Source organism: Gorilla gorilla, chromosome 2, assembly GCF_029281585.2.
Source record: "Gorilla gorilla gorilla isolate KB3781 chromosome 2, NHGRI_mGorGor1-v2.1_pri, whole genome shotgun sequence".
NCBI classification, from domain to species: Eukaryota; Metazoa; Chordata; class Mammalia; order Primates; family Hominidae; genus Gorilla; species Gorilla gorilla.
In genome coordinates this window covers 42255891-42282857 of record NC_086017.1, presented here as the reverse complement: position 1 = coordinate 42282857, position 26967 = coordinate 42255891, and the positions used below count along the sequence as shown (strand labels likewise).

Genomic DNA, 26967 nt, shown 5'->3' with positions numbered 1-26967 from the left:
AGATGTGCAAAGGGAAAAAGGAAATGAAGACCTTGTAGAAAATATTATGAATATGGAATAGCAAGAAGAGACCCAGCTAACTTCTGGAGAAAAGATTAAAGATCTCACTAGACTACTGAAAGGAGGTAATAAAAAAATAACTAACATTCACTCAGAGCTTAAATACTTCAGAGAAGATCTGCACAGTAACCCTGAGCAGGTAATATTATCACCCCCATCTCACGGAAGAGGGAACTGAGGCATAGAGAAGGCAGGTGATGTACCCAAGATTTCACTGAGGAGTAGGAATCCAGCAGTTCCACTGCCTCAGTTTCCCTCCCTTATCAGGAGATGAAGAGTAGCATGAAAGAAAGTACTTAATCCCAACAGGAGGGCCTACTGAAAAGACAGCATGACAGTGGAAGATGACCTGCAGGTGTCACAAAGGTGCTGATGGTCTCAGGTCCTTGCTGGTTTGCTTGACACAAGGCAAGGGAAGTTATGAAGGTGGCCTGTGATCTGTATGGCAGTGAGAAAGTCACTACTTGACATTCTCATCCTTTAGAGAGTGTATCCACAAGGGGATGTGTTAAAATGCAGGTCCCTGGGCCGCTCAGCCAGAGTTTTTATTATTATTATTATTATTATTTTGAGACAGAGTCTTGCTCTGTCACCCAGGCTGGAGTGCAGTGGCGTGATCTCGTCAGCCAGAGTAGTTTTTAATCCAGTGGGTCTGAGCTGGGGCCCAGGAATCTGCGTTTTGAACAGGTTTACTTCCATCCCCAGCTAAAGTACTTTGGCTGGTCCCTGGGCTAGACTGTGGACAACCTTGGCCTCTACAGAAGAGAGGCAAGACAATACAGATTAAGAGCTTGGCTTTGGAGTCAAACAGTTCTGGGGTCAAATTCCCATTGCCTCTTAGCTGTGTAACCCGGAAAGGCTATGTAACCTCCCAGGGCCTGTTTTCCACCTGGAAAGTGGGGGTGACAAATAGTACCCCACTTAGAGAGTTAGCTCTTCCAATACCTGAAAAGCACTACGCACAGTTCCTGGCATGCATCACATGCTCTGCCCACAAGAGCTAAATGCAAAAGTAAAACTCTCACTGGGTCCCTGCAGCACTTCCGTTGTCGTAAAGAATTGGCAGGCTCCATATCATAACATTCTTGGGTTATCATTTCCTCTTCCTTAGCTGAATTTTCTGGAAGGAATCTCTTCCTGTGTATGAATCAGAAACTCAAGAGAAGCCACACTTCCCCAGCATCCCTTTTCCTCCCATGAAGCTTCAATGGTAAAGTTTCTTCACCTCTCCCCTTGTCCCAGGGATGGAGATTGACATTGACTTAGAGTGGACATCTGTTCAGGGGCAGATGGTCTGTGCAATTTGAATATTTATTATCTTGGTAATTTGTACTTCACCTCTTCCTAAAGTAATGAGGCAATAAAAGGAGCCTTAGTAAGAAATGTCAAAGATGAGGGAAAGAGCAGAGACTTGCACCAAACAGAAGCTGTGAACGCAGTGCTGAAATACAGCGGTAAAGAAGGTGCAAACTTTCAAAGTCAGTGGAAAGTGAAGCATGAAAACTGAACCAAGAAAATGTAGCTTGGTCATTTGGTTCTGGGGTGGCGGAATTCCCTGGAAATAGACTCTGAGAAAGAGATTTGCATGCAAAAAGTTAACTGGGGAGTGCTCTCCAAGAGATTACAGTGGGAGAGTAAGCAAGACAGGACCAGGTGGAGGGAGGATTTGAGCAGTCATAACAAGGCCTTGGCTGATACTCCGAGGAGCACTGAAGCTAGGACCGCTCTTCAGAGTTTTCTCTGTTGAAGCAAGCAGACCAGGCCTTCCTGACTCTCCACTGACCACTGGATACAGGCTGCCCCCAGGGAGAGGTTAGGCATCATCTTGGGTGAGGCGAGTCCCTTTGGTGGACATCAATTTGTGGGGAGGTTCTCAGCAGGCCACATTCTTGGAACCTGCGGGGGGATGAATGCCTCAGCAATAAAGGGGATATTTGGGCACACACCAGTATGGCCACTGCAACTGTTTAAGTGGGCTCTTTCCCCAAAAAAGTAGTTTAAAAAGAATAGAAAAATCTTGGCCCAAACTTGAATAGCCACTTAGGAAAAAAGCTGCCTACTGACCAGGAACCCCCCCATGCTGGGGTTCCTAAATGGCTGAGGGAGAAAGCTATTGTGTCAAACCAGTAGCGTTTGAGAGTTATTTGTTACAGCAGCTAGTGTTGCACTAATAAAAAAATTTAAAACTATGAGAAACACTGTGAATGAAAAGAACTGGGTGCTATTAGAGGAGTTATAATGGAGATGAAGATTAGTTACCTCTGAGTACAAATGAAATGGACCAAAGGTGTGTTAATAATATCTTCTAATCACTCTAATCTTATAACAGTTAATAAATGAATGTATCAATGAATCAGCTAATTCATTTGTTCTGATATGTCACTGTCTTTAAGGTCATAATCATGTTACAAATAGAGGTTATTTTGAAATCAACAAACTAAGTTATATATCCTGTGAATAAATATCCATCTTTCAGAATTTATCTTAAGGAAAATAATCTAAGTCAAAAGAAAACGCTACTGCATACCGTAAAACAGGGATTGGCCATTTCTTTTTGGTAAATGACCAAATAGGACATATTTTAGGCTTTGTGGGCCACACAATCTTTATTGCAACTCCACTCTGCAGTGCTAGTGTGAAAGTGACCATATGTAATACATGAATGAATGGGTTTGGCTGTGTTCCAATACAACTTTATTTATGAAAACAGGCGGCAGGCCAGATTTGGTCTGTGGGCTGTAGTTTGCCAACCCCTGAAAATGTTCAATGTAATATCATTTATAGTAGCTAAAAGCTCAAAAGCAAACCTACATGTTTAAAAGTGAGACGTCACATAAATTTAAAAATATCCACTTAGATGATTGTACATATTATGTGCAATTATGAAGCTTTTATAGCAACAGGGACATTACCAAATATTAAATTTTGTAATAGAAAAATAAGCAACAAAGCAGAATCTATTATTGTCAGTAGGGTAACAGCCCTGCAAACTTTACACATATTCTTAAACAAGGGCCAAAATATAACATTGTAGAAACTGTGGAATTGTGGGCGCATGGGTGAATTTAGTTGTTTCAAATAACTTTCAGATTTAATTATATTAATATTTCCCTATTCATATTTGTGTAGTAACATAAACATCTCAAAAACTTAAAAAAAAAACGCTAGGTCTATAAAATCCCTTCAACTTAAGACCCAGATGAAAAAAAAAATGCTGGAGGAATTAATGATGCAGTGTGTGTGTGTGTGTGTGTGTGTGTGTGTGTGTCAGTCTCAATCTGTTACCCAGGCTGGAGTGCAGTGGCATGATCTCAGCTCGCTGCAACCTCTGCCTCCTGGGTTCAAGCAATTCTCCTGCCTCAGCCTCCCGAGTAGCTGGGACTGCAGGCGTGCACCACCATACCCGGCTAATATTTTTGCATTTTTGGTAGAGATGGGGTTTCACCATGTTGGCCAGGATGGTCTCAAACTCCTGACCTCAGGTGATCCGTCTGCCTCGGCCTCCCAAAGTGCTGGGATTACAGGTGTGAGCCACCACACCCAGGCTGCAATGAATATTTTAATTTAGGTATATTAACATGCCCACTGCATCATTAATTCCTCCAGCAGCTTCTACGAGACAGTTAGCTATGGTGGTGATGTTGGCAAAGCCCAATGGAACCACTAACATTTTTGTGGCTAACAGATCTTCCATACTTCACCACTAGCAAAAAGCCTACTTTATGAACTGACCAAGAAGACTGCAAACCCTGTACTTTTTCTCCCAACTCTGGGACTTTGCAGAGACTGTTCTCTTCTCCAGGACACCCTTCCACCTTTCCCTCCTGCCTTGCCCCTTCCCGTGCATTAGGTCTCAGCCTGGAGCTCCGTTCGAACTCCTGACCTCAAATGATCAGCCTGCCTCGGCCTCCCAAAGTGTTGGGATTACAGGCGTGAGCCACCGCGCCTGGCCAAGTCGGGGTGTTTCAATGGCCACTGGAAAAACAGTTGTGTAGTTATCACTGCCTATGCATGTGGCAAGGTCAGACACACCAGCATCAAAACGTGTGTCATAGGTGCCAGCAGGAGGACGAAAATCTCAGAGACAAGAGTAGAGCACCTTGACCCCCAGGGTATGGGACTGATGGCGGGGACAGTGACTCAGGGGTCACTTAGCATCATTCCCAAAGTGGGAGTCAAAAGCCAGTGCACAAACCCAGCACTGATGGCTTTTAGTTTTTGTATGGATTCTTCTGAGAAATGCTGCATGGCTCACACTCTTGATAGCATAGAGGACAATAGCTTGTGTAGAAATATTCTAAAAATAAAAAGATTTAGAAGAGGAAGGCTCTGACTGTAAAAAAATTTTAGGGATATCTTAACCAATTTATTTTTCTTCACCTCTTTTCCTTTTTATATATTCACAAAAATATATAAAATCTATATTTAATTAAATCTAAAAGAGTTCTTTCAATAAGCGTAAGACAAAAATCCTGAACCATAAGAGAGATTTGTGTTACCACATAATTAATATTTTTCTTTGTTTCTTAGGGAGTGCCTAAAACAATGGTGCCTTCAAGGTGATGAAATACCATCCTTGTTTAGGGTCTTGATTATCAGCGACAGGGAAGCCGGCTCTGCCTCATTCACAGCTGTATCCCCTGCGGCTGACACAGAGCTGGGACACAGCAGCCATTCAATAAACATCTGATGAAGTGACTTAAGGTAGCGCCTCTGCCAGGCAAAGGGCCACACCAAATGGCTAACACTCGAGTGAGGAAAGGTATCACAAACTGAGCTTGCCACTTCTGGCATTTGATTCTTTTAGCCTTTAATCCAATATAGTAATCCCACTATTCAGTGTTTCCTGGTGTTGCTTTAAATTAGAAACCCTGCCCTGAGAGCTTGATGAGCTGACAGACACTTCTGTCATCCCTCTGCTTGTCTCTGTTTGCTTCTGTTGTTTTGATTGTGAGTCTGCCGAAACCTGTCAACTCAACTAAAGAAAAAAGAAAGGTGCTATCACAACAGGCTAACAGCTACTACGAAAACTGCATCTCTATCGCAAACTGTGGGGGGGGGGGGGTGTGAGTGGGCTGCTCTGGGACAGGCATCCTAGCCTCTCTTTGCTAGGCATCCTAGCCTTTCTGTGACTTTTCCCAGCTTCTTGGCCCGCAGGCTTGAAGATATGTGCCCCAGGCCCCATGGCCTGTTCTGGGCCTGGCAGAAGGGCTCTTTCCACTGCTGGGCCCACACCCCAGCCCCCTCCCTCAGCAGGTGTCTGACACAGCATTATTTCCTCTTCCGGAGAAGACCCAAGTCTCCCAAGCACTTCATCCATGCTGACTCTTTGGAAAGGAGTGCTATTACCAAAGGCTTTGTCAAAGAAAATATGCATGTGTTCATTTGAAAAAAGATTATGAGTATTTCCTGTGTTCCAGGCACCACCTTAAGAACTGGACACTCCGTGGTGACCTGAACAGAAAGGTGGCTGCCCCTCTGCAGCTCAGGTCTTGGTAGAGAAGATCCACCATAAACAGGTAATTAAGTGAACAAAGGGATTCTGGCTGGCAAAGTGCTGTAATGAAATCAGAACCGGGAAACAGGATAGAGTGATGGTAGCAGGGTGGTGCAGGGGACTACTTTAGCTGAGGGGCTGAGGAAGGCCCTCCTAAGGCAGGAGAGGGGGCAGTCCAGAGGGGAAGCAGAGCACCCTAGACCTGGGTTTGTTTTTGTTTCCTCACTATAAAATATGCAAAATAAGAGTACCTAAATGATAGGGCTATTGTGAGGATTAAATGAGGTGATTCACATCAAATTCATACAATAAGACTTGGTAGTTAGCCACTATCCCAAGGAGGTGACATCTGAGCTACGGCTTTTTAAAAGAACAGGACATCCAGCAAAGCTCAACTTGAACTATTAACTATTAACTTCAGATAAGACATTTGCAAAAGGGACTTTTGTGAAAACAAAAGCATTCAAATTGAGACAAGCTATGCCACACATGATTTCTTTTCTTTCTTTGTCTTCTGCCTCCAGTGTAGCTACAAAATGCTGAGAATCAGAGGGTCCCACCAAACTGACTTTAATATCCAATGAAGGGACAGCTGTGTCCTGGACTCTCCACAAATGTTGAGGTCATGAAGAACAAGAAAGACTGAAAACCTGTTCCAGATTGAAGGAAATTAGAGATGTGACAACTGAATACACCTTATGATCTGGGATGGGATCCTAGACCCAAGGACATTAGTGGGTCAATGGCAAAATCTGAGTAAGGCTTGTAGATAAGTTAATAGCATTTGTGTCATTAATTTCCTGATTTAAGTAACTGTACTGCAATTATGTAAGAAAGGGTCTTTCTTCTTACAAAATGCATGCTGAAGCACTCATGGACAAAAGAGCATGATGTCTGCAACTCACTCTCAAATGGTTCCAAGAAAAAAATAATAGCATGCATACAAATGGAAAACGATCAAACAAATGTAAAATGGTAACAAACGGAGAACCTGGGGGAAGGGGATATGGGGAGTTATTTGTCCTGTTTTTCAAAAGTTTTCGTAAACCTGGGATTATTTATAAATAAAAAGTTACGGCCCGGGCACAGTGGCTCATGCCTGTAATCCCAGCACTTTGGGAGGCCCAGGCGGGCGTATCATGAGGGAAAGAGATGGAGACCATCCTGGCCAACATGGAGAAACCCTGCCTCTATTAAAAATACAAAAAATTAGCTGGGCATGGTGGCACGTGCCTGTAGTCCCAGCTACTCAGGAGGTGAGGCAAGAGAATCGCTTGAACCCAGGAGGTGGAAGTTGCAGTGAGCCAAGATTGCACCACTGCACTCCAGCCTGGCGACAGAGCGAGACTCTGTCTCAAAAAAAAAAAAAAAAAAAAAAGTTACAAAAATATATAATTAAGAGACTTAAATCATCTGATACTTCTACAAACATTAAAAAGATAGCAACCAATTCACAAGTACTAGATTAAGCAATGCTAATTTGACCACTTTAATACATGTTTTTGGGCTGCAGTAGCTCATCTATAAAGATGCTACTAGGATGCAGTAAGATTTATTCGGCATTCTGATGGTTTGGGGGAATCTGGGGATACTTTATTCATCATCTGTGGAAGGCTAGAAGCAGTGCTTCTTTGGAACGTACTTTCCATCTTTTGCCCCCACCCTGCCATCTGAGAACCACTCTCTGATGTTTTCTTCTGTCTTTATTGTTCCGTTTTTCTCAGTAGAAATTCAAGGACTGCTTCTCTCATTAAATAAGCTATCAAGGAAAAAAAGATGTACTCAAAGTGGATGAGATGTCATTGCCATTCCGAGAGGTAGACAGCGTGGCCATCACCTCTCTGAAAGTTAATTCCTAGAAATGAGCAAAGCACCTCTAAAAGGAGAAAATATTAAATGTCTACAGTCTACAATGTTGAAGATTTTTAGAATCTGATTGTAATGGAAAATATTTAATTGGTTGTATTCATTTCTTGTGGCTACTGTAGCAAGCTCACAGATTTGGTGGCTTAGAACAACAGAAATCTATTCTCTCACAGTTCTCAAGGCCAGAAGCCTGAAATTGCTATCATTGGGCTGAAGTCAACGCATCAGCAGGACAGTGCTCCCTCCGGAGACTCTGGGAGAGACTTCCTTGCCGCATCACCACTCTCTGCCTGGCCTTCACGTCACCATCACCTTCTCTGTGTGTCTCTTACAAGGGCACTTGTCATTGGATTTAGGGTCCACCCATATAATCCAGGGTGATCCCCTTATTTCAAGATCCTTAACTTAATTACATGTGAGAAGATGGTTTTTCCAAGTAAGGGAACATTCTCAGGTTCTGAGGAAGTAAGATACATATTTTGAGGGGCCATCGCTCAACACACTACATCTAGAAAATAATCTTTTATCCTTAAACTACAGTAAGGCAACTATAAGTTACAGTAGTGATCACATCCATAAATTCAGGATATACGTCATCACAAACCTCGTAGACTTCCCGTCAGCACGCAGACCCCCATCAGGCCCAGGGGATGCATGTTATGCTACAGAGTTCTTTCCTCTGCTCAACATGGTAGCCAGAAAACAAGACGCACTGCTTGATAATGGGGACACTGAGGAACCCTTGAAAAACCAATGTCACATTATCAACACAAGGGTCTGTGTTGCCTCTTTCACCTTTCCCAGGTGAAAACAGTATGTGTCACGAAGGCCCCCACTCCAGAAATCAAATATCTGATCTGCAGGAAACTTTTTCTGTGGTTGTGGCCTTACGGCTTTCCAAGGAGTTACAAAAGATGTGGTCGAGTTATTTGTGTTACTGTGACATTTCTTGTAACTCTCCTGTAAAAGGCTGCAGAAATAATTTTGCTTCCCATTAACTTTTATTTTCTGTTCAGTAAACATTTTTTTCCCTTCCCTTGTTTCAAATGAGAGTTGAAAAATATAACACAACTCTTTCAGTGGACAGGAAAAAGTAACATCAAAAATCTTATGAGATCTGTAAGGCAGCTGCCTGGCATGGCAGATCCAGGGGCATGCCTGGGCAAGAAAACAAATAAGCCAGGTTTGCAAGCGGAAGGAAGGTGCAGTCAGATTTGTATGTCCCCAAAGTACATCAGCTTAAAGCCTTGGCAGACACCACATAGATGGGAGGCAATTCTACAATTCAAATGGCTCCTATGGAATACCAGCAGGGACTCCCTTGGTGCCGTGTTCAGATTCCCAGGTTCCCTTTCACCAGGTCTGTGCATCCATCCCCCAGCTACTGCGGGTGCTGCTGCTAACTCATCATGCTTGCAGCCTTCTGCTAGTGATTTCCCTTGGACAACTAGAGCTGTCTGATTCAGAGATCCCTGGGAGTTTATGTACCCTCTTTTCTGGTCTGCAGGCAATGAAAGGTGTACAAAAGCCCAGCTCCCTTGCCTCAAAATAGGGCAGTCTTTGTGGTGCAGTTCACTCTCCAGTGTTCCCCATAGAATCAGGCTGAGGCTGGGCTTCTGAAACTCATCTTTGTCCTGCTCTTTCTATCCTTGCTTACTTTCCTCGCTCAATAAACCAGTTGCACAAGAATCCCCATATCTACTAGTTCTGCTTTTAGGGAAGCTGACTTGAACACTCCCTGTAACGAACCTTGGGAAACAATAAGAAAAATGCTAGTTAATGCTTCTTGTTCCCTACTTAGACTCCGCTGGTTCCTAATATACTAAAGAAATTTGAGTGGGATATGAGAGCAGTAGAACTCTGAACGCTGTCTCAACACTAAGTAGAGTCCTTCTCCATGACAGCAGACATGGAAGACCCCTAAAGCCCGCTGGGAGAAGATCACAAGTTGATGTTTGAGAAGCTGAGTTTCAGAACACATGAAAAAATGTTGAAAAGCATGCAACATTGGGTGCAGGTCCTCTACTTCCAGGAGTTGCTCCTTCTCATATTCTTGTACATACACAAGACTATGATATGTACAAGAGTAACCATTATAGCATGGCTAGATAACAAAAGGGAGAAATACCCTAAACGGCTGTCAGTAGGGGACTAGTTAAATAAATATAGTAAATCCATTCTCTGGAATACAATGCAGCTATAAAAAAGGAGGAGAATGAGGACACCTTCTGAATGGATATGGAATTACCTCCAAGTCAGAAAGTTAGGTAATAAAAGTATAGAGCAGTGGGCGTAGGTATGCTCTTATCTGGCACAGGAGGAGAGGCACACACAGAAGTGTGAAATAACTCCTAAAGGTTACACAAGAAACTGGTATCACCAGTAGCCTCCTGTATATTTCCAGAGAGGAAAACTGACAACTGGGGGACTTTTGGTACATTCTGAATCTTGATCGTGTAAACGTTATCTATTCAAAAAAGTAAATACAACTTAACAATGTACAACCATAGTTACTGTTTGCATCAGGATTTTGCTTTGGACTTGCTCCAAGAAAACACCATGGAGAAGAGGCTGACAGCTTGGAGATGGAGTCAGTTTGTATAACTTACAAGATATTTATTTGTTTATTTAATTTTTCAAGAAATGGGTTCTTGCTCTGTCACCCAGGCTGAAGTGCAGTGGCATAGATCATAGGTCACTGCAGCCTTGAATTCCTGGGCTCAAGCAATCTTCATGCCTCAGCCTCTTGAGTAGATAGGCCCACAGGCGCGAGCCACCACACTTGGCTCAGACAAGATATTTAAACTCCCTGCCTCAGTTTCCTCATCTGTAAAGTAGGAATACTAACATCTCATAGGGATATGGTAATGATGAATGAGCTCCTGCATGTAAAACAGGCCACAGGATGCCAAGAGCAATAACTTAACACATGGATTTACTCCACAGGAATCTAATGACATGTGACCACAGCCCAGTGATAAACATGGCCACTGCGCCTGCTGCCCCCTGCACTGCTATTGCTCCATCTTCCCTTGCTAAGGAGCAGCCATCAGAGATCCAGCTTTGATGCAGGATAAAAAGGCTTTTGTGAGTGCATTAGTTATCTACTGCTGCACAACCAATTACCACAAACTTGGCACCTTAACACAACATTCATTTATCATCTCACAGTTTCCACGGAGCAGGAGTCTGGGGAGAAGTCCACTGTTCAGAGTCTCACAAGACTGCAACAAGAGGTTGGCCAGGCTTGGGGTCCTCTTCCGAGCTCACATGGCTGTTAGTGGCTTTCAGTTTCTTGTAACCATAGGTCTGAAGGCCCATTTTCTTGCTGGCTGTCAGCTGAGGGCTGCTCTGGCTTCTAGGCATGACCCTTGGATGCTTGTGACATGGCCCCTCAGAAGCCCTCTCTCAACAAGGCAGTTTACTTCTTCAGAGCCAGCAGGAGACTCTCTCCCTTTGGGAAGGACACAGTACTTCTTTTAAGGCTTTCACCTGATGAGGGCAGGCCCACCTGGAGAAAATCTTTTAACTCAGAATCAACTCCTTTGGGACTCTAACTGCTTCTGCAACATCCCTTCACCTTGGCATATGACATCTTGCCACCTGTGCCATATTCCATTGGTTAGAAGCAAGTCAGAGATTCCACTCACACTCAAGAGGATGGAATTACACAGGATGTGACTGACTGGGAGTCACCCTCAGGTGTGCGTACCATGGTGGGCTAGTGTGGGAGACTGCTTTCCATACATGGAGAGACAGCACACCACGGTGGAAAAAGAAGACTTGTTGGACCTGGGTTCAAATGCTGGCTCCACAACTTAACAGATGTATTCAACTTTGGACAGCTATGTATTTAACTTTTAACCTCTCAGCTTCTGTTCAACCAAAAGGAGGAAAAACTGAATACTCCACAAAGTCATTAGAAGAGTTAAGCAGGCTGGGTGCGGTGGCTCACACCTGTAATCCCAGCACTTTGGGAGGCCAAGGAGGGGGGATTACTTGAGGTCAGGAGTTCGAGCCCAGCCTGGCCAACATGGTGAAACCCCGTTATCTACAAAATTACAAAAATTAGCAGGGCATGGTGGCATGCACCTGTAATCCCAGCTACTCAGGAGGCTGAAGCAAGATAATTGCTTGAACCTGGGAGGTGGAGGTTGCAGTGGGCCGAGATTGAGCCACTGCACTCCAGTCTAGGCAACAGAGTGAGACTCTGTCTCCAAAAAAAAAAAAAAAAAAAAAAGAAAGAAAGAAAAGGTTAAACAAAGGGAAATTGCATGTAAAATCAGCAGACATAATAGAGCAGGAATTGAAACTTTAGATCCTCTCTCTCTTCCCAGTCCTTCCTGGAGGAACTTAGAAATAAAAATGAAGATAATAATAATGTTGGGTAATGTGAAAATGCTTCCTAAAATATGGCATATACTTAGTCCGTTCAATACCCCAGTGAGTAGTTTTCCCCACTCCAGCTGAATTCATCTCTGGCTAAGGATGAAGTCATCACTAGCACCTGCTGTTATGTCTCATAGCACCTCCTTCTAGATCTGCCACAGCCTGCCCATCAAGGAAGAGCCAAATGAACAAATTATATAGTACGACCAAATAATGGATTGAATGCAGTGATCACACCACCATTTTCAGTGTTTAATGACACAGGAAAATATACACAACATAATGATCATGAAAAAAAGACCCCAAATTGTCCTTTTAAGAGCTCAAGTGGTGGACTTCGACCACCTGGCCCCAAATCCACCTTCAGTATTTATGACTCTGTGCCTCAGTTTCCTCGGTGAGTTGGGGATAATGATACGACCCACCTCATAATATTGTTGTGAGGATTAAACAAGGTAACACATATAAAAAACACCTAGCCCGGCCGGCACCATGGCTCATGCCTGCAATCCCAGCACTTTGGGAGGCCGAGGTGAGCTGATTGCTTGAGCCTAGGAGTTCAAGAGTAGCCTTAGCAACACGGCAAAACCGTGTCTCTACAAAAAATTAGACAGGCGTGGTGGCCTGCATCTGTAGCCCCAATTGTTAATACTTGGGAGGCTGAGCCAGGAAGATCGCTTGAGCCCAGGAAGTCAAGACTGCAGTGAGCAGAGATAGCACCACTGCACTCCAGCCTGGGTGGCAAAGTGAGACCCTGTCTCAAAAACAAACAACAAGAACAACAAAAAGCAAAACAAAACAAAAACCACCTATCCTAGTGGCTGTCACCTAAGGAGGTCAAAGTACTATTATTTAGTTAAGTACCACTCTCATAACTTAAGAGGGAACGTTTAAAGTGTAGATTTTTTTCACAAACAATGTTGAGAGCTGACTCTGGCTTCTCAGGGAATAAGGAAATCTGAAGAGGAAAAAGAGACAAAGTATTCAGAAGTCACGATACAGTAATTCTCTCTGCTTTCCAGAAGGCTCCACTTCACTCGGTACCCAAAAGCATTTAATTAACTTCTCCTTTTCCCCTTCCCATTTATTTCAGAAGGATCTTCATTTTTCTCTTTAAAAAAATGAGTGGCCGGCCGTAGTGGCTCACGCCTGTAATCCCAACACTTTGGGAGGCCAAGGTGGGCGGAACACAAGGTCAGGAGTTCGATACCAGCCTGGCCACATGGTGAAACCTGTCTCTAGTAAAAATACAAAAGTTAGCCGGGCGCAGTAGCGGGAGCCTGTAATCCCAGCTACTTGGGAGGCTGAGGCAGGAGAATTAATTGCTTGAATCCAGGAGGCGAAGGTTACAGTGAGCCGAGATCATGCCACTGCACTCCAGCCTGGGCGACAAAGTGAGACTCTGTCTCGAAAAATAAAATAAAATAAAATAAACAAAATAGAATAAAATAAAACAAATGAGCATGACACAGCTTTTTTCTGAAGCTTCAGGGCAACCCTTTGGGAGTAGTAAGTGGAAACTGCGGGTTACCGCCTCTCTGGTTATCAATCGGTCTTTCTAACTATCTAAAGTAAACTGGCCGGGCACAGTGGCTGGTGCCTGTAATCCCAGCACTTTGGGAGGCCAAGGCGGGTGGATCACTTGAGGTCAGGAGTTCGAGATCACCTTGGCCAACATGGAGAAACCCCGTCTCTATTAAAAATACAAAAATTAGCTGGGCGTGGTGGCGCGCGCCTGTAGCCCCAGCCACCTGGGAGGCTGAGGTAGGAGAATCATTTTAAGCCGGGAGGAGGAGGCTGCAGTGAGCCAAGATTGCACCACTGCACTCCAGTCTGGGCCACAGACTGAAGACTTTTTAGACTCCGTCTCAAAAAAACCAAAACCAAACAAACAAATAAACAAACAAAACCTTTGCTTAAAGTAAACTAAAGAGAGCGGGCTCAGCAGAGGGAGGAGAGTGACTGCCCCAGGAAAAGGAAGAGCCGCGTCACTGCCCTTGCTGATTTAAACACAAGCCAGGTGAGGCGCGTTTTCTGCAGGAGGCTGAGAAGGGCTCTGCTCGCGATTTCCGCCCAGGAGCGCGGGGTGGCTGGAGCAGTGACCGCGTCCCAGCCCCCTTTCCGCTCCGCAGCCCCCGGGCTGCTGCCGGCGCTGGGCTGGAAGCCAGGCCCCTGCCGATCCCAGGAGTCGCCGCGGACGCCGCGAGCCCTGCCAGGGAATGAGCAGCGAGCCCAGGAAACCACTGAGCCAAAGTAGTAACAAAGAAGGCCAGCGTGCGCGGGCGGCGGCCGAGCCAAGCCTCCAGGGCCGCACGCTGGGCCGGGCGCGAGGCAGATGGCAGAGGGGAGGAAACAGATGGCTGTCCAGTGGCGCTGCACAGGAAGCGCCAGGGCTGGCAGGAAGACAGAAGGGCGGCCTTCACTGCAACGGGAATTTAAATAAATACACCGGCCCACACAGGGAATCCCCTAGGATTCCAGGGTCCTGGCGTGCTTGCGGGGCCGGGGTCTCTAGGGCCCCTGCAGTGCCAGAAAACCTATGGGGCTCACACCGACCCCGAACCCCTCCTCTACCCACTTACGCCCTGGCTGCCTGCAGCCTGGAGGACTTTGGGCTGGTATTTCCATCCCTATCGCCTCACTCCGGCCAGTGATTCCCAGTCGGGCTGTAAGTGGTTATTTGAGGTGTCCTGGATGGGAATTCTTGCCGGTGATTCTTGCCTTAAGCTCTGCAGCCTGAATAGGTAAGGCCTTCCGCAAGAGTGGAACTTCCATTCTTCAAATATATGCAGATACTGTGGCCATTACTTAAATACAAGAGCATTTAAAAGCATTTTTGAATTTTCTAGTCTGTCTGTCACTGTTCCTTTTCTAAATCATCAGACACCAAAAATACGATTACAGCTTAAATACTATTACTATCACACTTGGCTCCTTGAAACTCTTGGATGATAAAGGGGCACTCATTAATTTCTAGATGTTAAAAAGTCTAGAGAATTGTTTTATGCCAGCCACCTGAGAAGGGCAAGAGGCACTTCATTTCTCTCTCTGCAAAAGGTCAGTGCCAGTTATCCTGAAGAAGTATTTACAGATTTGTACACCAGGATTCTCTACATGGAGGTTCATCACAGCCTCCTTTGTATGCAGGTAGAACTGGAAGCTCCCAGAGCCACAGTGTACCATGGTACACACAACCACGGTACCTCCATGACTGGCTATGACAGCACTGTTAGAAACCAAACTGCAGATGAACAAAATGCACCACATACTAAACAAACAGCAAGAAAAGCATTTACAGCCAGGCATGGTGGGTCACACCTGTAATCCCAGCACTTTGGGAGGCCGAGGCAGGTGGATCACTAAGTCAGGAGATTAAGACCATCCTGGCTAACACGGTGAAACCCCGTCTCTACTAAAAATACAATAATTAGCTGGGCATGGTGGCACGTATCTGTAGTCCCAGCTACTCGGGAGGCTGAGGCAGGAGAATCGCTTGAACCCGGGAGGTGGAGGTTGCAGTGAGCCCGCGCCACTGCACTCCAGCCTGGGCAACAGAGTGAGACTCCACCTCAAAAAAAAAAAGAAAAAAAGAAAAAAAAAGAAAAGCATTTACAAAATATGTATAGAATCATCCTAGTTTTGTTTAAAGAAAAACACCACCAGCCGGGCAAGGTGGCTCATGCCTGTAATCCTAGCACTTTGGGAGGCCAAGGCAGGTGGATCACCTGAGGTCAGGGGTTTGAGACCAGCCTGGCCAACATGGAGAAACCCCATCTCTACTAAAAATACAAAAATTAGCCGGGTGTGGTGGCACATGGCTGTAATCCCAGCTACTTGGGAGGCTAAGGCAGGAAAATCGCTTGGTCCTGGGAGGCAGAGGTTGCAGTGAGCTGAAACCGCACCACTGCACTCCAACCTGGGCAACTGAGACTCTGTCTCAATTAAAAAAGAAAAACAAACCACCACCAAAATTATGTGTATCTACTATAAAATACTTTACTTTTTAATCTTGGGGAAGAGAGAGTGGGTGAGTCTATTTTCTTCTTGTGATCCCCAAAGTTTCCACAATGAACAAGTATTACTTTTGTTAGGAATAAAGCCAATAACTTATTTTATTATATTTTATTTTTGCATTTGTTTGGTCACTGACAGTAGTTTCTTGTCAGGAATGGGCTGAGGTCAAAGAATCTTGGCAGTGAGGTTCTTTGCTGCTTTTTACTCTCCAACTTCCAGGAAGTAGGACATGGGTGTGCAGACTGCACTTGGGAACCAAACTAGACCCCCTCCTCGCCCTCCGCCATACACGTCTAAAGCAGAACATAAAGGGATGGGCCCTTCTGGATGATGCTGGGCTATTCTGTGCTAACAGGTCTATTCACAGCTAGACCAGAGGCTGACATCCCCCACAGCTGAATTCCACTTGGCACCTAACCTGTGAATTCTCAAAGTGAAGCCTGGAATTGCCCAGGCCTCTCAGAGGGTCTCTAGGACCCACTCTCCTGCCAAGAAACCTTAGTGTACTCCCCCCAGCACCCAGTCTGGGAAGGCTCCTTCAATCTTATTTCAGACAAAACATCCTTTTAGGATATAAAGTATTTTGCACTGTCAAAATTGCACTGTCAAAATTCCAGTTTGCATTACTATTCTGAAATGAATAAGATGTATATGTAATATAACCCTAATCCCTGTGACAACCCAAAAAAAAAAAAAAGGTTCCATAAAATTCCAAAATAACTGCTAGGGGGCGGTACAGCCCGTAGTTAAGAGTCACCTCATGAATGGTGAGTTGATATGATGCTTTGCTGATTTTTCTTAGACTAAGGACTATATATTCACCAAGATTTGGCAGACCCTGGAGTCTGGTCCCTGAATACCTCCAGTCTCATCCCCAATACTCCCACCCTGTTCTCTCCCCTCCAGCCCTAGAGATACTCCTCCCTCCACTAACAGCCAGGGCCCGTGCTCTTTCTTTTCTTTCTTGGGGGGATGGGAGGACAGGGTCTTGTTCCGTCACCTAGGCTGTATGGAGTGCCGTGGCGATCACCACTCACTGCAGCCTAGACCTCCAAGAGATCCTCCCATCTCAACCTCCCGAGCAGCTGGGACTACAGGCACGTGCTACCACACCCATCTAATTTTTGTATTTTTTGGTAGAGACCGGGTTTCCCCATGTTGCCCAGGATGGTCTCAAACTCCTGGGCTCAAGGCATCCGCCCGCCTCGGCCTCCCAAACTGCTGAGATTACAGGCATGAGCCACTGTGCCGGCCAATGCTCTTTCTTCTGCTTGTGATGCAATTTCCTCATGCTCACATCAGATGTCCCTTCCTCAGAAACGCCCTTCCTAATCCCCAAAAGGTCACACCCCCTAGTATATGCTCTATACCACTGAGTACTTCTTCATAATTTCGAACCTGTTTGTAATTACATATTCATAGCCATTTTGATTAATGTTTATTTTCTTTATTTGAGTATAAAGAGGCAGGGGCTCATCTGTCTTCTTTCCACAGTTCCCTAGCACACAGTCGTGATCACCTACTAGTTAGCTGATCACAGTAGGTGATCAACAAATATTTGCCAAATAAATAAATGAACCTCCCAGAAGACATTTAGATTTCCATCATTGCCGCTTGTGAAATACGTTCTGATTCTCTGTCCATGTTATGGTTATGTAAACGTCACAGTCTGTTTTTCTGCACAGGCAGAAAGAGTCTATCTTGTTAATAGCTGTATTTCACATAGCGTAAGATTAACAGCATAGCAGATGCTCAGTGGATAAGATGGCACCCATTTCTAAATGTCTGGGGTGGGAAGATTAAGATAATTACCCCAACTCTGGCTCATTTCTTGCTACATCTTTTTCCTTCCCAACCCTAACATACCACTTATCTCCAACTTAAACATATATTGAATAAAGGCACCAAAGGGGTAAATGAGCCACTCCCAACCTGAAAACTTACACTCATCTGTCAAGATGCAATTTAAATATCACCTTTGCCCTCTGATCCTCTTCCATAAGGTGGGCAACTATCAGAACTTTTACCTTCCTGAGCAGCCAATTTTGGTACTTGTTCATCCCCTCAGCTTGTCAGAGGCATCCTAACCAGAGTGACTCCATCTTGAATAAAGGCCGAGAGAAAGCCAAGTCTGCTGGATTACATTCCCAGGGGGTTGGGCACTCTTGGTCACAAGATGTTTATGGTTGAGGGAATGAGTTAATAATTTTTTTTTTTTTTTTTTTTGAGACAGAGTCTCACTTTGTTGCCAGGCTGGAGTGCAATGCTGTGATCTCGGCTCACCGCAACCTCTGCCTCCCGGGTTCAAGAGATTCCCCTGCCTCAGCCTCCCGAGTAGCTGGGACTACAGGCGTGTGCCACCACGCCTGACTAATATTTTGTATTTTTAGTAGAGACGGGGTTTCACCATGTTAGCCAGGATGGTCTCGATCTCCTGACCTCGTGATCCGCCCACCTCAGCCTCCCAAAGTGCTGGGATTACAGGCGTGAGCCACCACACCCGGCCCGAGTTAATAATATTAACTAACTAAATAAAGACCCAGAACTTACGGAAATGTCCCAGTTCTTCAAGAAGAAAAAGTATTCTTAGTTTAAGAATAGGTTCTGCTTTTAAAATAATGGTACAGTCGTAAGTTCTTGCTAAAATCAATAATCACATAGGAAAGTAACAATATTAATAGCTTGTCACAAGCTGATTGCAAGCTTTTGTAATAAAGTACACTATTTTTAATAACCTATATAAGCAAGCATTGTATTTGCAATGGGTGCGTTCCTCCTCTTGCTTTCTGAAGAGTCTCTACTCTGTAATTGAGTGGCGTCTAGTAAACTACTTTGACTTCACTATACTCTACAACTTGCCCTGAAGTTTTTTCTGCACAAGATCCAAGAACTGGCTCTTGGGGTCTGGGACAAGACCCCTCTTCCCATGACAAGCTGAACCACAGATTACTTGAGGGCAAGAACTTTGTCACAGTCATCTGATTCTGCACAAATGGAGATGAATGTGGCAGTTATAAATGTCTGCTGAATGAGCAAATAGATAGGACATGTTGGTAGGGCCACAAGCCCCATCCTGGGGTCTCCTTAATCCCACAGCAAGGATATCTAGACCCCTTCAGACCCCAGGGCATCCCTTTCAGCTCAGACCCTTCAGGCACTCAGGGGATGCCCTTCAGCCCAGCTTTTGTGACTCCTGCAGGGGACACTCCTTCTTCAAGGAGTGGATGTGGTGGGAACACCACAGGGATTTCCTGAAGTGTAGCTGTGGCCTCCCCACACCCAGTGGCTGCATGCAGAGCACCTTGCCCCCTCACACTCATCCACAGGTCTATTTACATAATTACATACCATCCAGTTACTTATTTAAAGTATAAATCTCAGTGGTTTTTAATATATTCACAGAGTTGTGCAACATCACCATCACCAATTTTGTGGTTGTTGTTGTTGTTGTTGTGACGGAGTCTCGCTGTGTCACCCAGGTTAGAGTACAGTCACGCAATCTCAGCTCACTGCAACCTCTGCCTCCTGGATTCAAGCAATTCTCCTGCCTCAGCTTCCCCAGTAGCTGGGATTACAGGCGCCTGCCACCACATCCAGCTAATTTTTGTATTTTTTAGTAGACACAGGGCTTCACCATATTGGCCAGGCTGGTCTCGAACTCCTGACCTCAGGTGATCCACCCACCTCGGCCTCCCAAAGTGCTGGGATTACAGGCATGACCCACCGCACCCGGCACCATCACCAATTTTTTGAACATTTTCATCACCCCCTAAAGAAACCCCATACCCATTATAGCAGTCACGTCCCATTTCCTTTCAACCCCTGCTCCCTGACCTGGGCAACCACTAAGCTATTTTTGTGTCTACGCATTTGCCTATTCTGGACATTTCATATAAATGGAATCATATAACGTGGTCTTCTGTGGTTGGCTTTTTTTCACAGCTTAGTGTTTTCATGGTTATCTATATGGTTACACGCATCAGTACTTCATTCTCCCTTTTTATGACTGAATAATATTCAATTGTATGAATGTACCACTTAGTTTTAGTTGCTGTTTATACGTTCATCATTTGATGGGCAACTGTGTTGTTTTCATTTTCTGGTTATTATGAATAATGCTGTTATGAACACATATGAATGTGTAAGTCTTCATGTGGACATCTGTTTTCATTTTCTGGGGTAGAGCTGGGAGTAGAATTGCTGGGTCACATGGTAACTTTTGAGAAACTGCACAGTTTCCCAAAGTGGCTGTACCATTTTGCATTCTCATCAGCACTGTATCAGAGTTCCAATTTCTTCACATCCTCCACATCTTCATCACTTGTTGTTTTCTATTGTTGTCACCTCCGTGGGTGTGAAGTGTTATCTCACTGTGGCTTTTATATCCCTAGAACTATTAAAAAGCAACAACTCTGCCAGAGTTATGAGTTTTGGAGATCAGGCCATTAGGCCTGGATCGGTTCCACCACTACTGCTAAGAGCTGTGTGACTTTAGTGTCTCTTTAACTCTTTAGCCCGTTTCCTTATCTATCAAACATGTTACTTCACTGGATTCTTAGAAACATTTAATGAGATTATACACACATGGTATATAGTGTGTAATTACTAGAACATTATCAAGAACAATAATAGGGCTAAAAAAATATATAGCTATTAAAAAAAAGAGTCTCATGCAGGCGCAGTGGCTCACCTGTAATCCCAGCACTTGGGGAGGCCGAGGTGGACAGACCCCTTGAATCCCTAAGTTCAAGACCAGTCTGGGCAACATAGCAAAACCCCGTCTGTATAAAAAAATACAAAATTTAGCTGGGCATCGTGGTGGGTGCCTATAGTCCCAGCTACTCAGGAGGCTGAGGTGGGACAATCGCCGAGCCCAGGAGGTTAAGGCTGCAGTGAGCCATGATAACACCACTGTCCTCCAGCCTGGGTGACAGAGCAAGACCCTCTCTGTCTCGCTCAAAAGAAAAAAAAAAAAAAGTCATTTAGCCGGGCGCGGCAGCTCACACCTGTAATACCAGCGCTTTGGGAGGCAGAGGCGGGGGCGGATCATGAGGTCAAGAGATCGAGACCATCCTGGCCAACATGGTGAAACCCCATCTCTACTAAAAATACAAAAATTAGCTGGGTGTGGTGGCACGTGCCTGTAGTCCCAGCTACTCGTGAGGCTGAGACAGGAGATTTGATTGAACTCGGGAGGCAGAGGTTGCAGTGAGCTGAGATCGTGCCACTGCACTCCAGCCTGGTGACAGAGCAAGACTCCCTCTCAAGAAAGAAAGAAAAAAAAGAGTGCTTTAAAGTCAAAAGTCAAAACCTGTGACTGTGTCTCTATTCCAAAAAGGAAGACCAAAGAAACTGAATTATCATGGCCAGAGGATTATAAAAATTACACATGTATAAATGACATGTCAAGTACACACATTCACTCAGAAATTCATTTTCTAGTAATGGTGGACCCAGAAGAGGCCAAGACAAGGGAAGTCATTCTCCAGTGGAATAGCCTTTGCAATGATTTCTTAAGACAACGTGTTGGCAGATCTATTGATCAGATCATGATGAAAACATTTCATGAGAAGCTGAGGACAAAAGGGTCAACCTGTTCAGTATGAAACTGAGAAATTGATGGTCAAAATGAGAGACCCATAGAAAGAAAGCCCAATGGGTGGCATTAATTTAGCTGCTTCTGCCCTTCCCCAATGTTAAAACTTGGTTAAACAAGCATTTTCCAGCAAAGAAGACAAATGAACCTCAAATGCCCAAGCAGAGTCTTAGAAAAGAGAAGAAGTGGGAAAATAGGGAGGAGTTAGGTAAGAGGCCCAAGTAGATAGCCCTAACTAGGACTAACATAGCCATCCTGCAAGGGCAACTTTGCTCCCAGAGGGTCTGATCAAACAAGCCTGCAGCAATGATGGGGAATCCTCCAGGGCAGGTGTAAGACTCCTCAGCATGGTTTTAAGAGGAGCACATAGAGAATAAGCAACCAGATAAAGAAATTATTCAAGTCTTTGTTCTCTTTTTTGGAACAACAGGCCCCACTCTTGCCACTTGCAAATTGGCCCAAGGACCACAGGCCAGAGGCTAGCTGAGGAGCTTAAAATGAGATGGAGATTTCTCATCTCCCAGTATCTTTATTCATCAAAATCATGGACCACATGAAGGCTTCTCATCTCCATTACCTTTTCTTTGTACCTTTTTTTTTTTTTTTTTTTTTGAGACAGGCCTCCCTCTGTCACGCAGACTAGTGCAGTGGCACAGTTCACTGACCTTCTCAGCTCAATCAATCCTCTCACCTCAGCCTCCCAAAGTAACTGGGACTAGAGGCCCATGCCAACCACACAAGGTTTTAAAATTTTTTCTGTAGAGATGGGGTCTCGCTATGTTGCCGAGGTTTCGTCTCCATTCTGTTTGTGTACCAAACTCATAGACCAACAAGGAGACTTTTCATCCCACAATATCTTTGTCCAGCAAACTCAGGGGCCAAGATGGAGGCTTCTGATCCCATTCTCTGTCTACCAAACTCATCCCTTCCAATGCTCAGGTAGGATATGTCTCACCCCAGCCCATCTTTTAAGGATGGTGAGATGGGCTGGTCTCTTCTATTTGGCTGATCAAATCTCTTAGCCTAGGCCAAAAAATGCCCTGCTCAAACCCAACAATGCTCAGCACCAGATTTTTTTGTACGTTGCTGAAATGGCTCTTCCTAGTTTTTGGTCTATCTAGACACCGTTCTTAGGGAGGCAGGAACTCAGCGCCCCTTCTCTTTAGGTCTGGCCCAAGCAAGACATGAGGGCCACCCCATGCACACTCAGTGTCTGGAATGGCAGTGCTATAGATGCACAGACGTCCTGTGCCCAACCCCCTGGGGCCAGTCCACCTTAGCAGGCCCCAGCTTCTGGGTGTGTGACCTTGTCCAGCCCCACACTCCTTTCCCCACACCTCTTTTTGAAACTTACCGCTCCCCTCCCCACCATTCTTGGTGCAAACATTACAATGGTGGAGACTCACAAACAGCCCAACCCAGTTTCAAAACACATCATACAAACGGAAAAGTTGTTTCAGATTACAAACTTTTAAAGAAGAAAAAAACGGGAGGGGAGAAAAGAAAAGAGTGGGGAACAAGAGAATCGGCCAGGCAACGTCTGCCCTGGTAGAAGGCCCTTGTGCTGAGTTGGTCACAATCCAAGCCCAGACACTCATCCTGCCTGGCTCCACGGGTGACTCCCATTCAACAGTCTGGCTCCCCTACATGAGTACCAGCCCCTGACAACAGGCCTTTCCCAACTGACCACCTGCCCTCCAGAGCCCCCTGAGACCCGGGCCCTCCCTCGGAACTTGAGGGCGCAGGGGACCAGGACGGCCGTCTCAACGGTCCCAGTTCTTTTTCCCCACTATGGAACGCAAGACCCTCTGACCTCCTCCTTCGAGCGAAACTGCACACAGAGCAGGGAAGCCCTGCCGCGCTGGGTTCGGAGGAAAGAGGAGGCCGTGGACGGGGAAGAGGTCGGGTTTCGCTGCCTCAGCGCCGCCGCCTGGGCGACTCTTCCACCCCCGGCTCGGGTTCGAAGCGGCGCGGCCCAGAGAAGAGGAAGAAAGACGAAAAGGAACTTTGCCCGTGGTTTCAGTCAGTAGGCGGGTCAGGCTTCGCAGGGGGGTGGCCGGAGAAACTTGCGACCCTGGCGACCTGGGTCCGCGGGAGCAAGGGCCGGGGCGGCTCTGGGGACTGAGCTCCAGCGCGGGGGACTGAGCTCCAGCGCGGGGGCTGCGGCAGCAACTTTCCCGGAGGAAGCCTGCCGCGAACTTTAGCGACGCGGTCCCCCGCCCGCTGCGCGATGCTCCCTGGGCTCCGGCCGGGTCCAGACGCCCGGCGCGTCCGCTCCCGGACCCCTGCTTTCCCGGGACGCCCTGTAGAACCTCGGCCTCGCGCCCCGCGCTCACTTACCATCTGCGCCACTTTCAGCAGGGCCGCGTGGGTGCGGGGGTAGCTGAGGTCCAGCAGCCCCTCCAAGGGGCTCGCGCTGGGCTGGGCCGCGCCGGCCCCGGGTCCGAGCGCGCTGCCGCTGCTGCACGTGGTGCGGACGAGCCCGGCTCCGTGCGACATTGCGCGGCCCCAGCTCGCCGGCCGCCTCCCCGGGCAGCTGCCCAGGGGCCAGATACGGAGGGCGGGCCGGGGGCGGGCGGGGGCGGGCGCTGGCGAGGGCGGGGCGCCCGGGTCCCTGCCCCGCTGCTGGAGACGCGGAGCCGCCTCTGGCGGGATCCCTCCGGGGACTGGCCGGCCGGCGCCTTCCAGAAAGGTAGCGGCAGTCCCAGCCCTCGTAGATGCGCGGAAGTTAGACTGGAGCGAGAGGAAACCGGATGCCTTGGGTCGTGGCCTCTCCGAAGTGGGCAAGGCCCGGACCACAGCTGGTACTGAGCCTCCTGGGATTTTGTGTGGGTGCGGCTGCGGATGTGTGCTGAGAGCACTTTACTGAAGTTTAACTTACATAAAGTGTGATGCCCAGACCTTACGTGTTCAGCTCCACTAATTTTTATATATGTGTACACCTGTGTAACCGTCGCCCAGATCAACAAATAGAACGTGCCCATCACCCCAGAAAGTTCCGTGGTGGGCCTTCCTGACCTACCTTCCTTCCCTGTCCCCATCCTTATCCAGCCTCAGGCAACCACTACAGTGTATTCTGCTTTCTGTCACTGTAGGTTCATTTTGCCTGTTCTTGGACTTCATAAACTTGAAGTAATACAGAATATTCTCCTTCAACATAACAAATTAGAAGATCCATCCTGTTGGGAATATAAGTAGTTCATATCAGTTCCTTACTTTTTATTGCTGAGTAGTACTCCACTGTGCAAAGATACTGTATTTTTTAAACGTTTACCCAGTTGATGGACACCAAGCTTGCTTCCTTCCTACCTGCTTGCCTGCCTCCTTCCCTCCCTCCGTCCTTTCCCCCCTCCCTCATTTCTTTTCTGGCTATAGTGACTATTATGGTACACGTTTTTTTGGTGGATACAAACTCTCATTTCTCTGGGACAAATATCTGCAAGTGAACGTACTGGTTACAAGGGGAGCATATGTTTGCTTCTGTTAGAAGCTGTCAGCCTGGGGAACATGGCCAGACCTCATTTCTACAAAAAACAAAAAATAAAAATAAATTAGCTGGGCCGGGCGCGGTGGCTCACGCCTGTAATTCCAGCACTTTGGAAGGCCGAGGCGGGCGGATCACGAGGTCAGGAGATCGAGACCATTCTGGCTAACACGGTGAAACCCCGTCTCTACTAAAAATACAAAAAATTAGCTGGGAGTGGTGGCGGGCGCCTGCAGTCACAGCTACTCGGGATGCTGAGAATGGCGTGAACCCGGGAGGCGGAGCTTGCAGTGAGCAGAGCTTGCGACACTGCATTCGAGCCTGGGCGACAGAGCGAGACTCTGTCTCAAAATAAAAATAAAAATAAAAATAAATAAATAAATAAATTAGCTGGGTGCAGTGGCACATGCCTGTTAAGGAGGCTGAGGCTGGAGGAGCCTTGGAGCCCAGGAGGTTGAGGCTGCAGTGAGCCATGACAGTGGCATTGCACTCCAGCCTGGGCCACAGAGCAAGACCTTGTCTCAATTAAAAAAAAAAAAAAAGAAAAAAGAAAAAGAAAAAGCTGTCAAACAGCTATCCAAGTGACATTCTATTCTGTATCCCTTTTGGGTTGTTTTAAAAATGAAGAGGCCAGGCGTGGTGGCTCACGTCTATAATCCCAGCACTTTGGGAAGTCAAGGCATGAAGATCCCTGGAGGCCAGGAGTCCGAGATTGCAGTGAGCTATGATCTTGCCACCACACTCTTGTCTGGGTGACAGAGTGAGACACTGTCTCTTAAAAAAAAAAAAGAAAAAGAAAAAGAAAAAAACATAAAAATGAAGACAGGCCCAAACGGGACTACCAAAACGAGGTATGTTATCATGTTCCTTTTGAGCAGTGTCCCTGTGGCCATACTTACATTTATTCATTTGGAGATAACATCAAAAAATCTGGCTGGGCACGGTGGCTCATGTCTGTAATCCCAAAATCAAGCTCACAAGCCCAAGTTTGACACCAGCAAGGGCAACATGGCGAAACCCCATCTCTACAAAAAAATACAAAAATTAACTGGGCATGGTGGCACATGCCTGTAGTCCCAGCTACTCAGGAGGCTGAGGTGGGAGGATTGCTTGAGCCTGGGAGGTTGAAGCTGCAGTGAGTCATGATTACAACACTGTACTCCAGCCTGGGTGGCAGAGCAAGACCCTGCCTCAAGAACAAAACAAAACAAAGCGAATCATTAAACTACCTTTGTGAGTTTATTCCCTGCCAGTGCTGTCTTGTCATCAGAAGAGTTTTCGATGTGGCAAAGTCCTAATAATTCTTGTTGGTGGATGATACCCATGCAATCTCTGTTTTGGCAAGTCTTTTGGGTGATTCTGATGCACACTCAAATTTGAGAACCACTGTCATTGCCAGAGTCCACTGCAGTTGAAACATTTGGGGATTTATTACACTATTTATTCCACCTTTATGTACATTTGACAATTTTCATGACCAAGAAAAATTGCCTTCCACGTGTGTCTTCTCTGTAGACAACAGTCACAGCTGCCTGGTACCTCCATTTGTTTCTCTGTAATTCAGGAATAATTGCATCTAGGGGCTGCTGTGACAATGTGATAGATATGCAGGCGTGCTGTGACATTTCTGGCTCTATACCCACAGGCATGAAGTTAGTACTGTGTATCATTTTTTTTATGTAGATGTACATTTCACTTCTGTACTTGTCTAAGGCTTCAGGACCCACAGTGGAGATGACAGGGCATCTTTGTTGAGATGAGGGTTTCAGGGAAGCAGAAAAACCAAGTGCTGGATCATTTCTCCTTTGAGGGGCCTTTGTCCAATTCAGCAGTCTTCTAACAGTGATTTTCAGTGTATAGCCCCCCAACCAGCAGTACCTGCGAACTTGTGAGAAATGCAGATTCTAGGGGCCCACTCTGACCTGCTGAATCAGAAACTCTAGGGGTAGGGCTCAGCAGTGTGTGTCTTAACAAGTCTTCCCAACCCCACCCTCCCTCCCCACCCCCTTCACCATCACTCTGTGATTCTGATGCATACTCAAGTTTGAGAACAACTATCAC

The 26967-nt window shown here is 46.1% G+C and overlaps 1 protein-coding gene across 6 annotated transcripts in view; it reads right to left on the bottom strand.

Annotated features, from left to right (window-relative positions):
* Positions 1–24247, bottom strand: part of CMTM7 (CKLF like MARVEL transmembrane domain containing 7) — a 63460-nt gene extending 39213 nt beyond the window's left edge. For 3 of the 6 annotated variants that reach the window (XM_063703666.1, XM_055383352.2, XM_055383354.2), the window contains exon 1: positions 23763–24034. In XM_063703666.1, the coding sequence (XP_063559736.1) occupies positions 23763–23921 (159 nt within the window). In that variant the 5' untranslated portion in view covers positions 23922–24034. Of the gene's footprint in view, positions 1–23762 lie in introns of all 6 variants that reach the window. The other 3 variants (XM_055383353.2, XM_031009233.3, XM_031009234.3) reach the window with 3 other exon arrangements.
* Positions 24248–26967: the final 2720 nt, after the last annotated feature.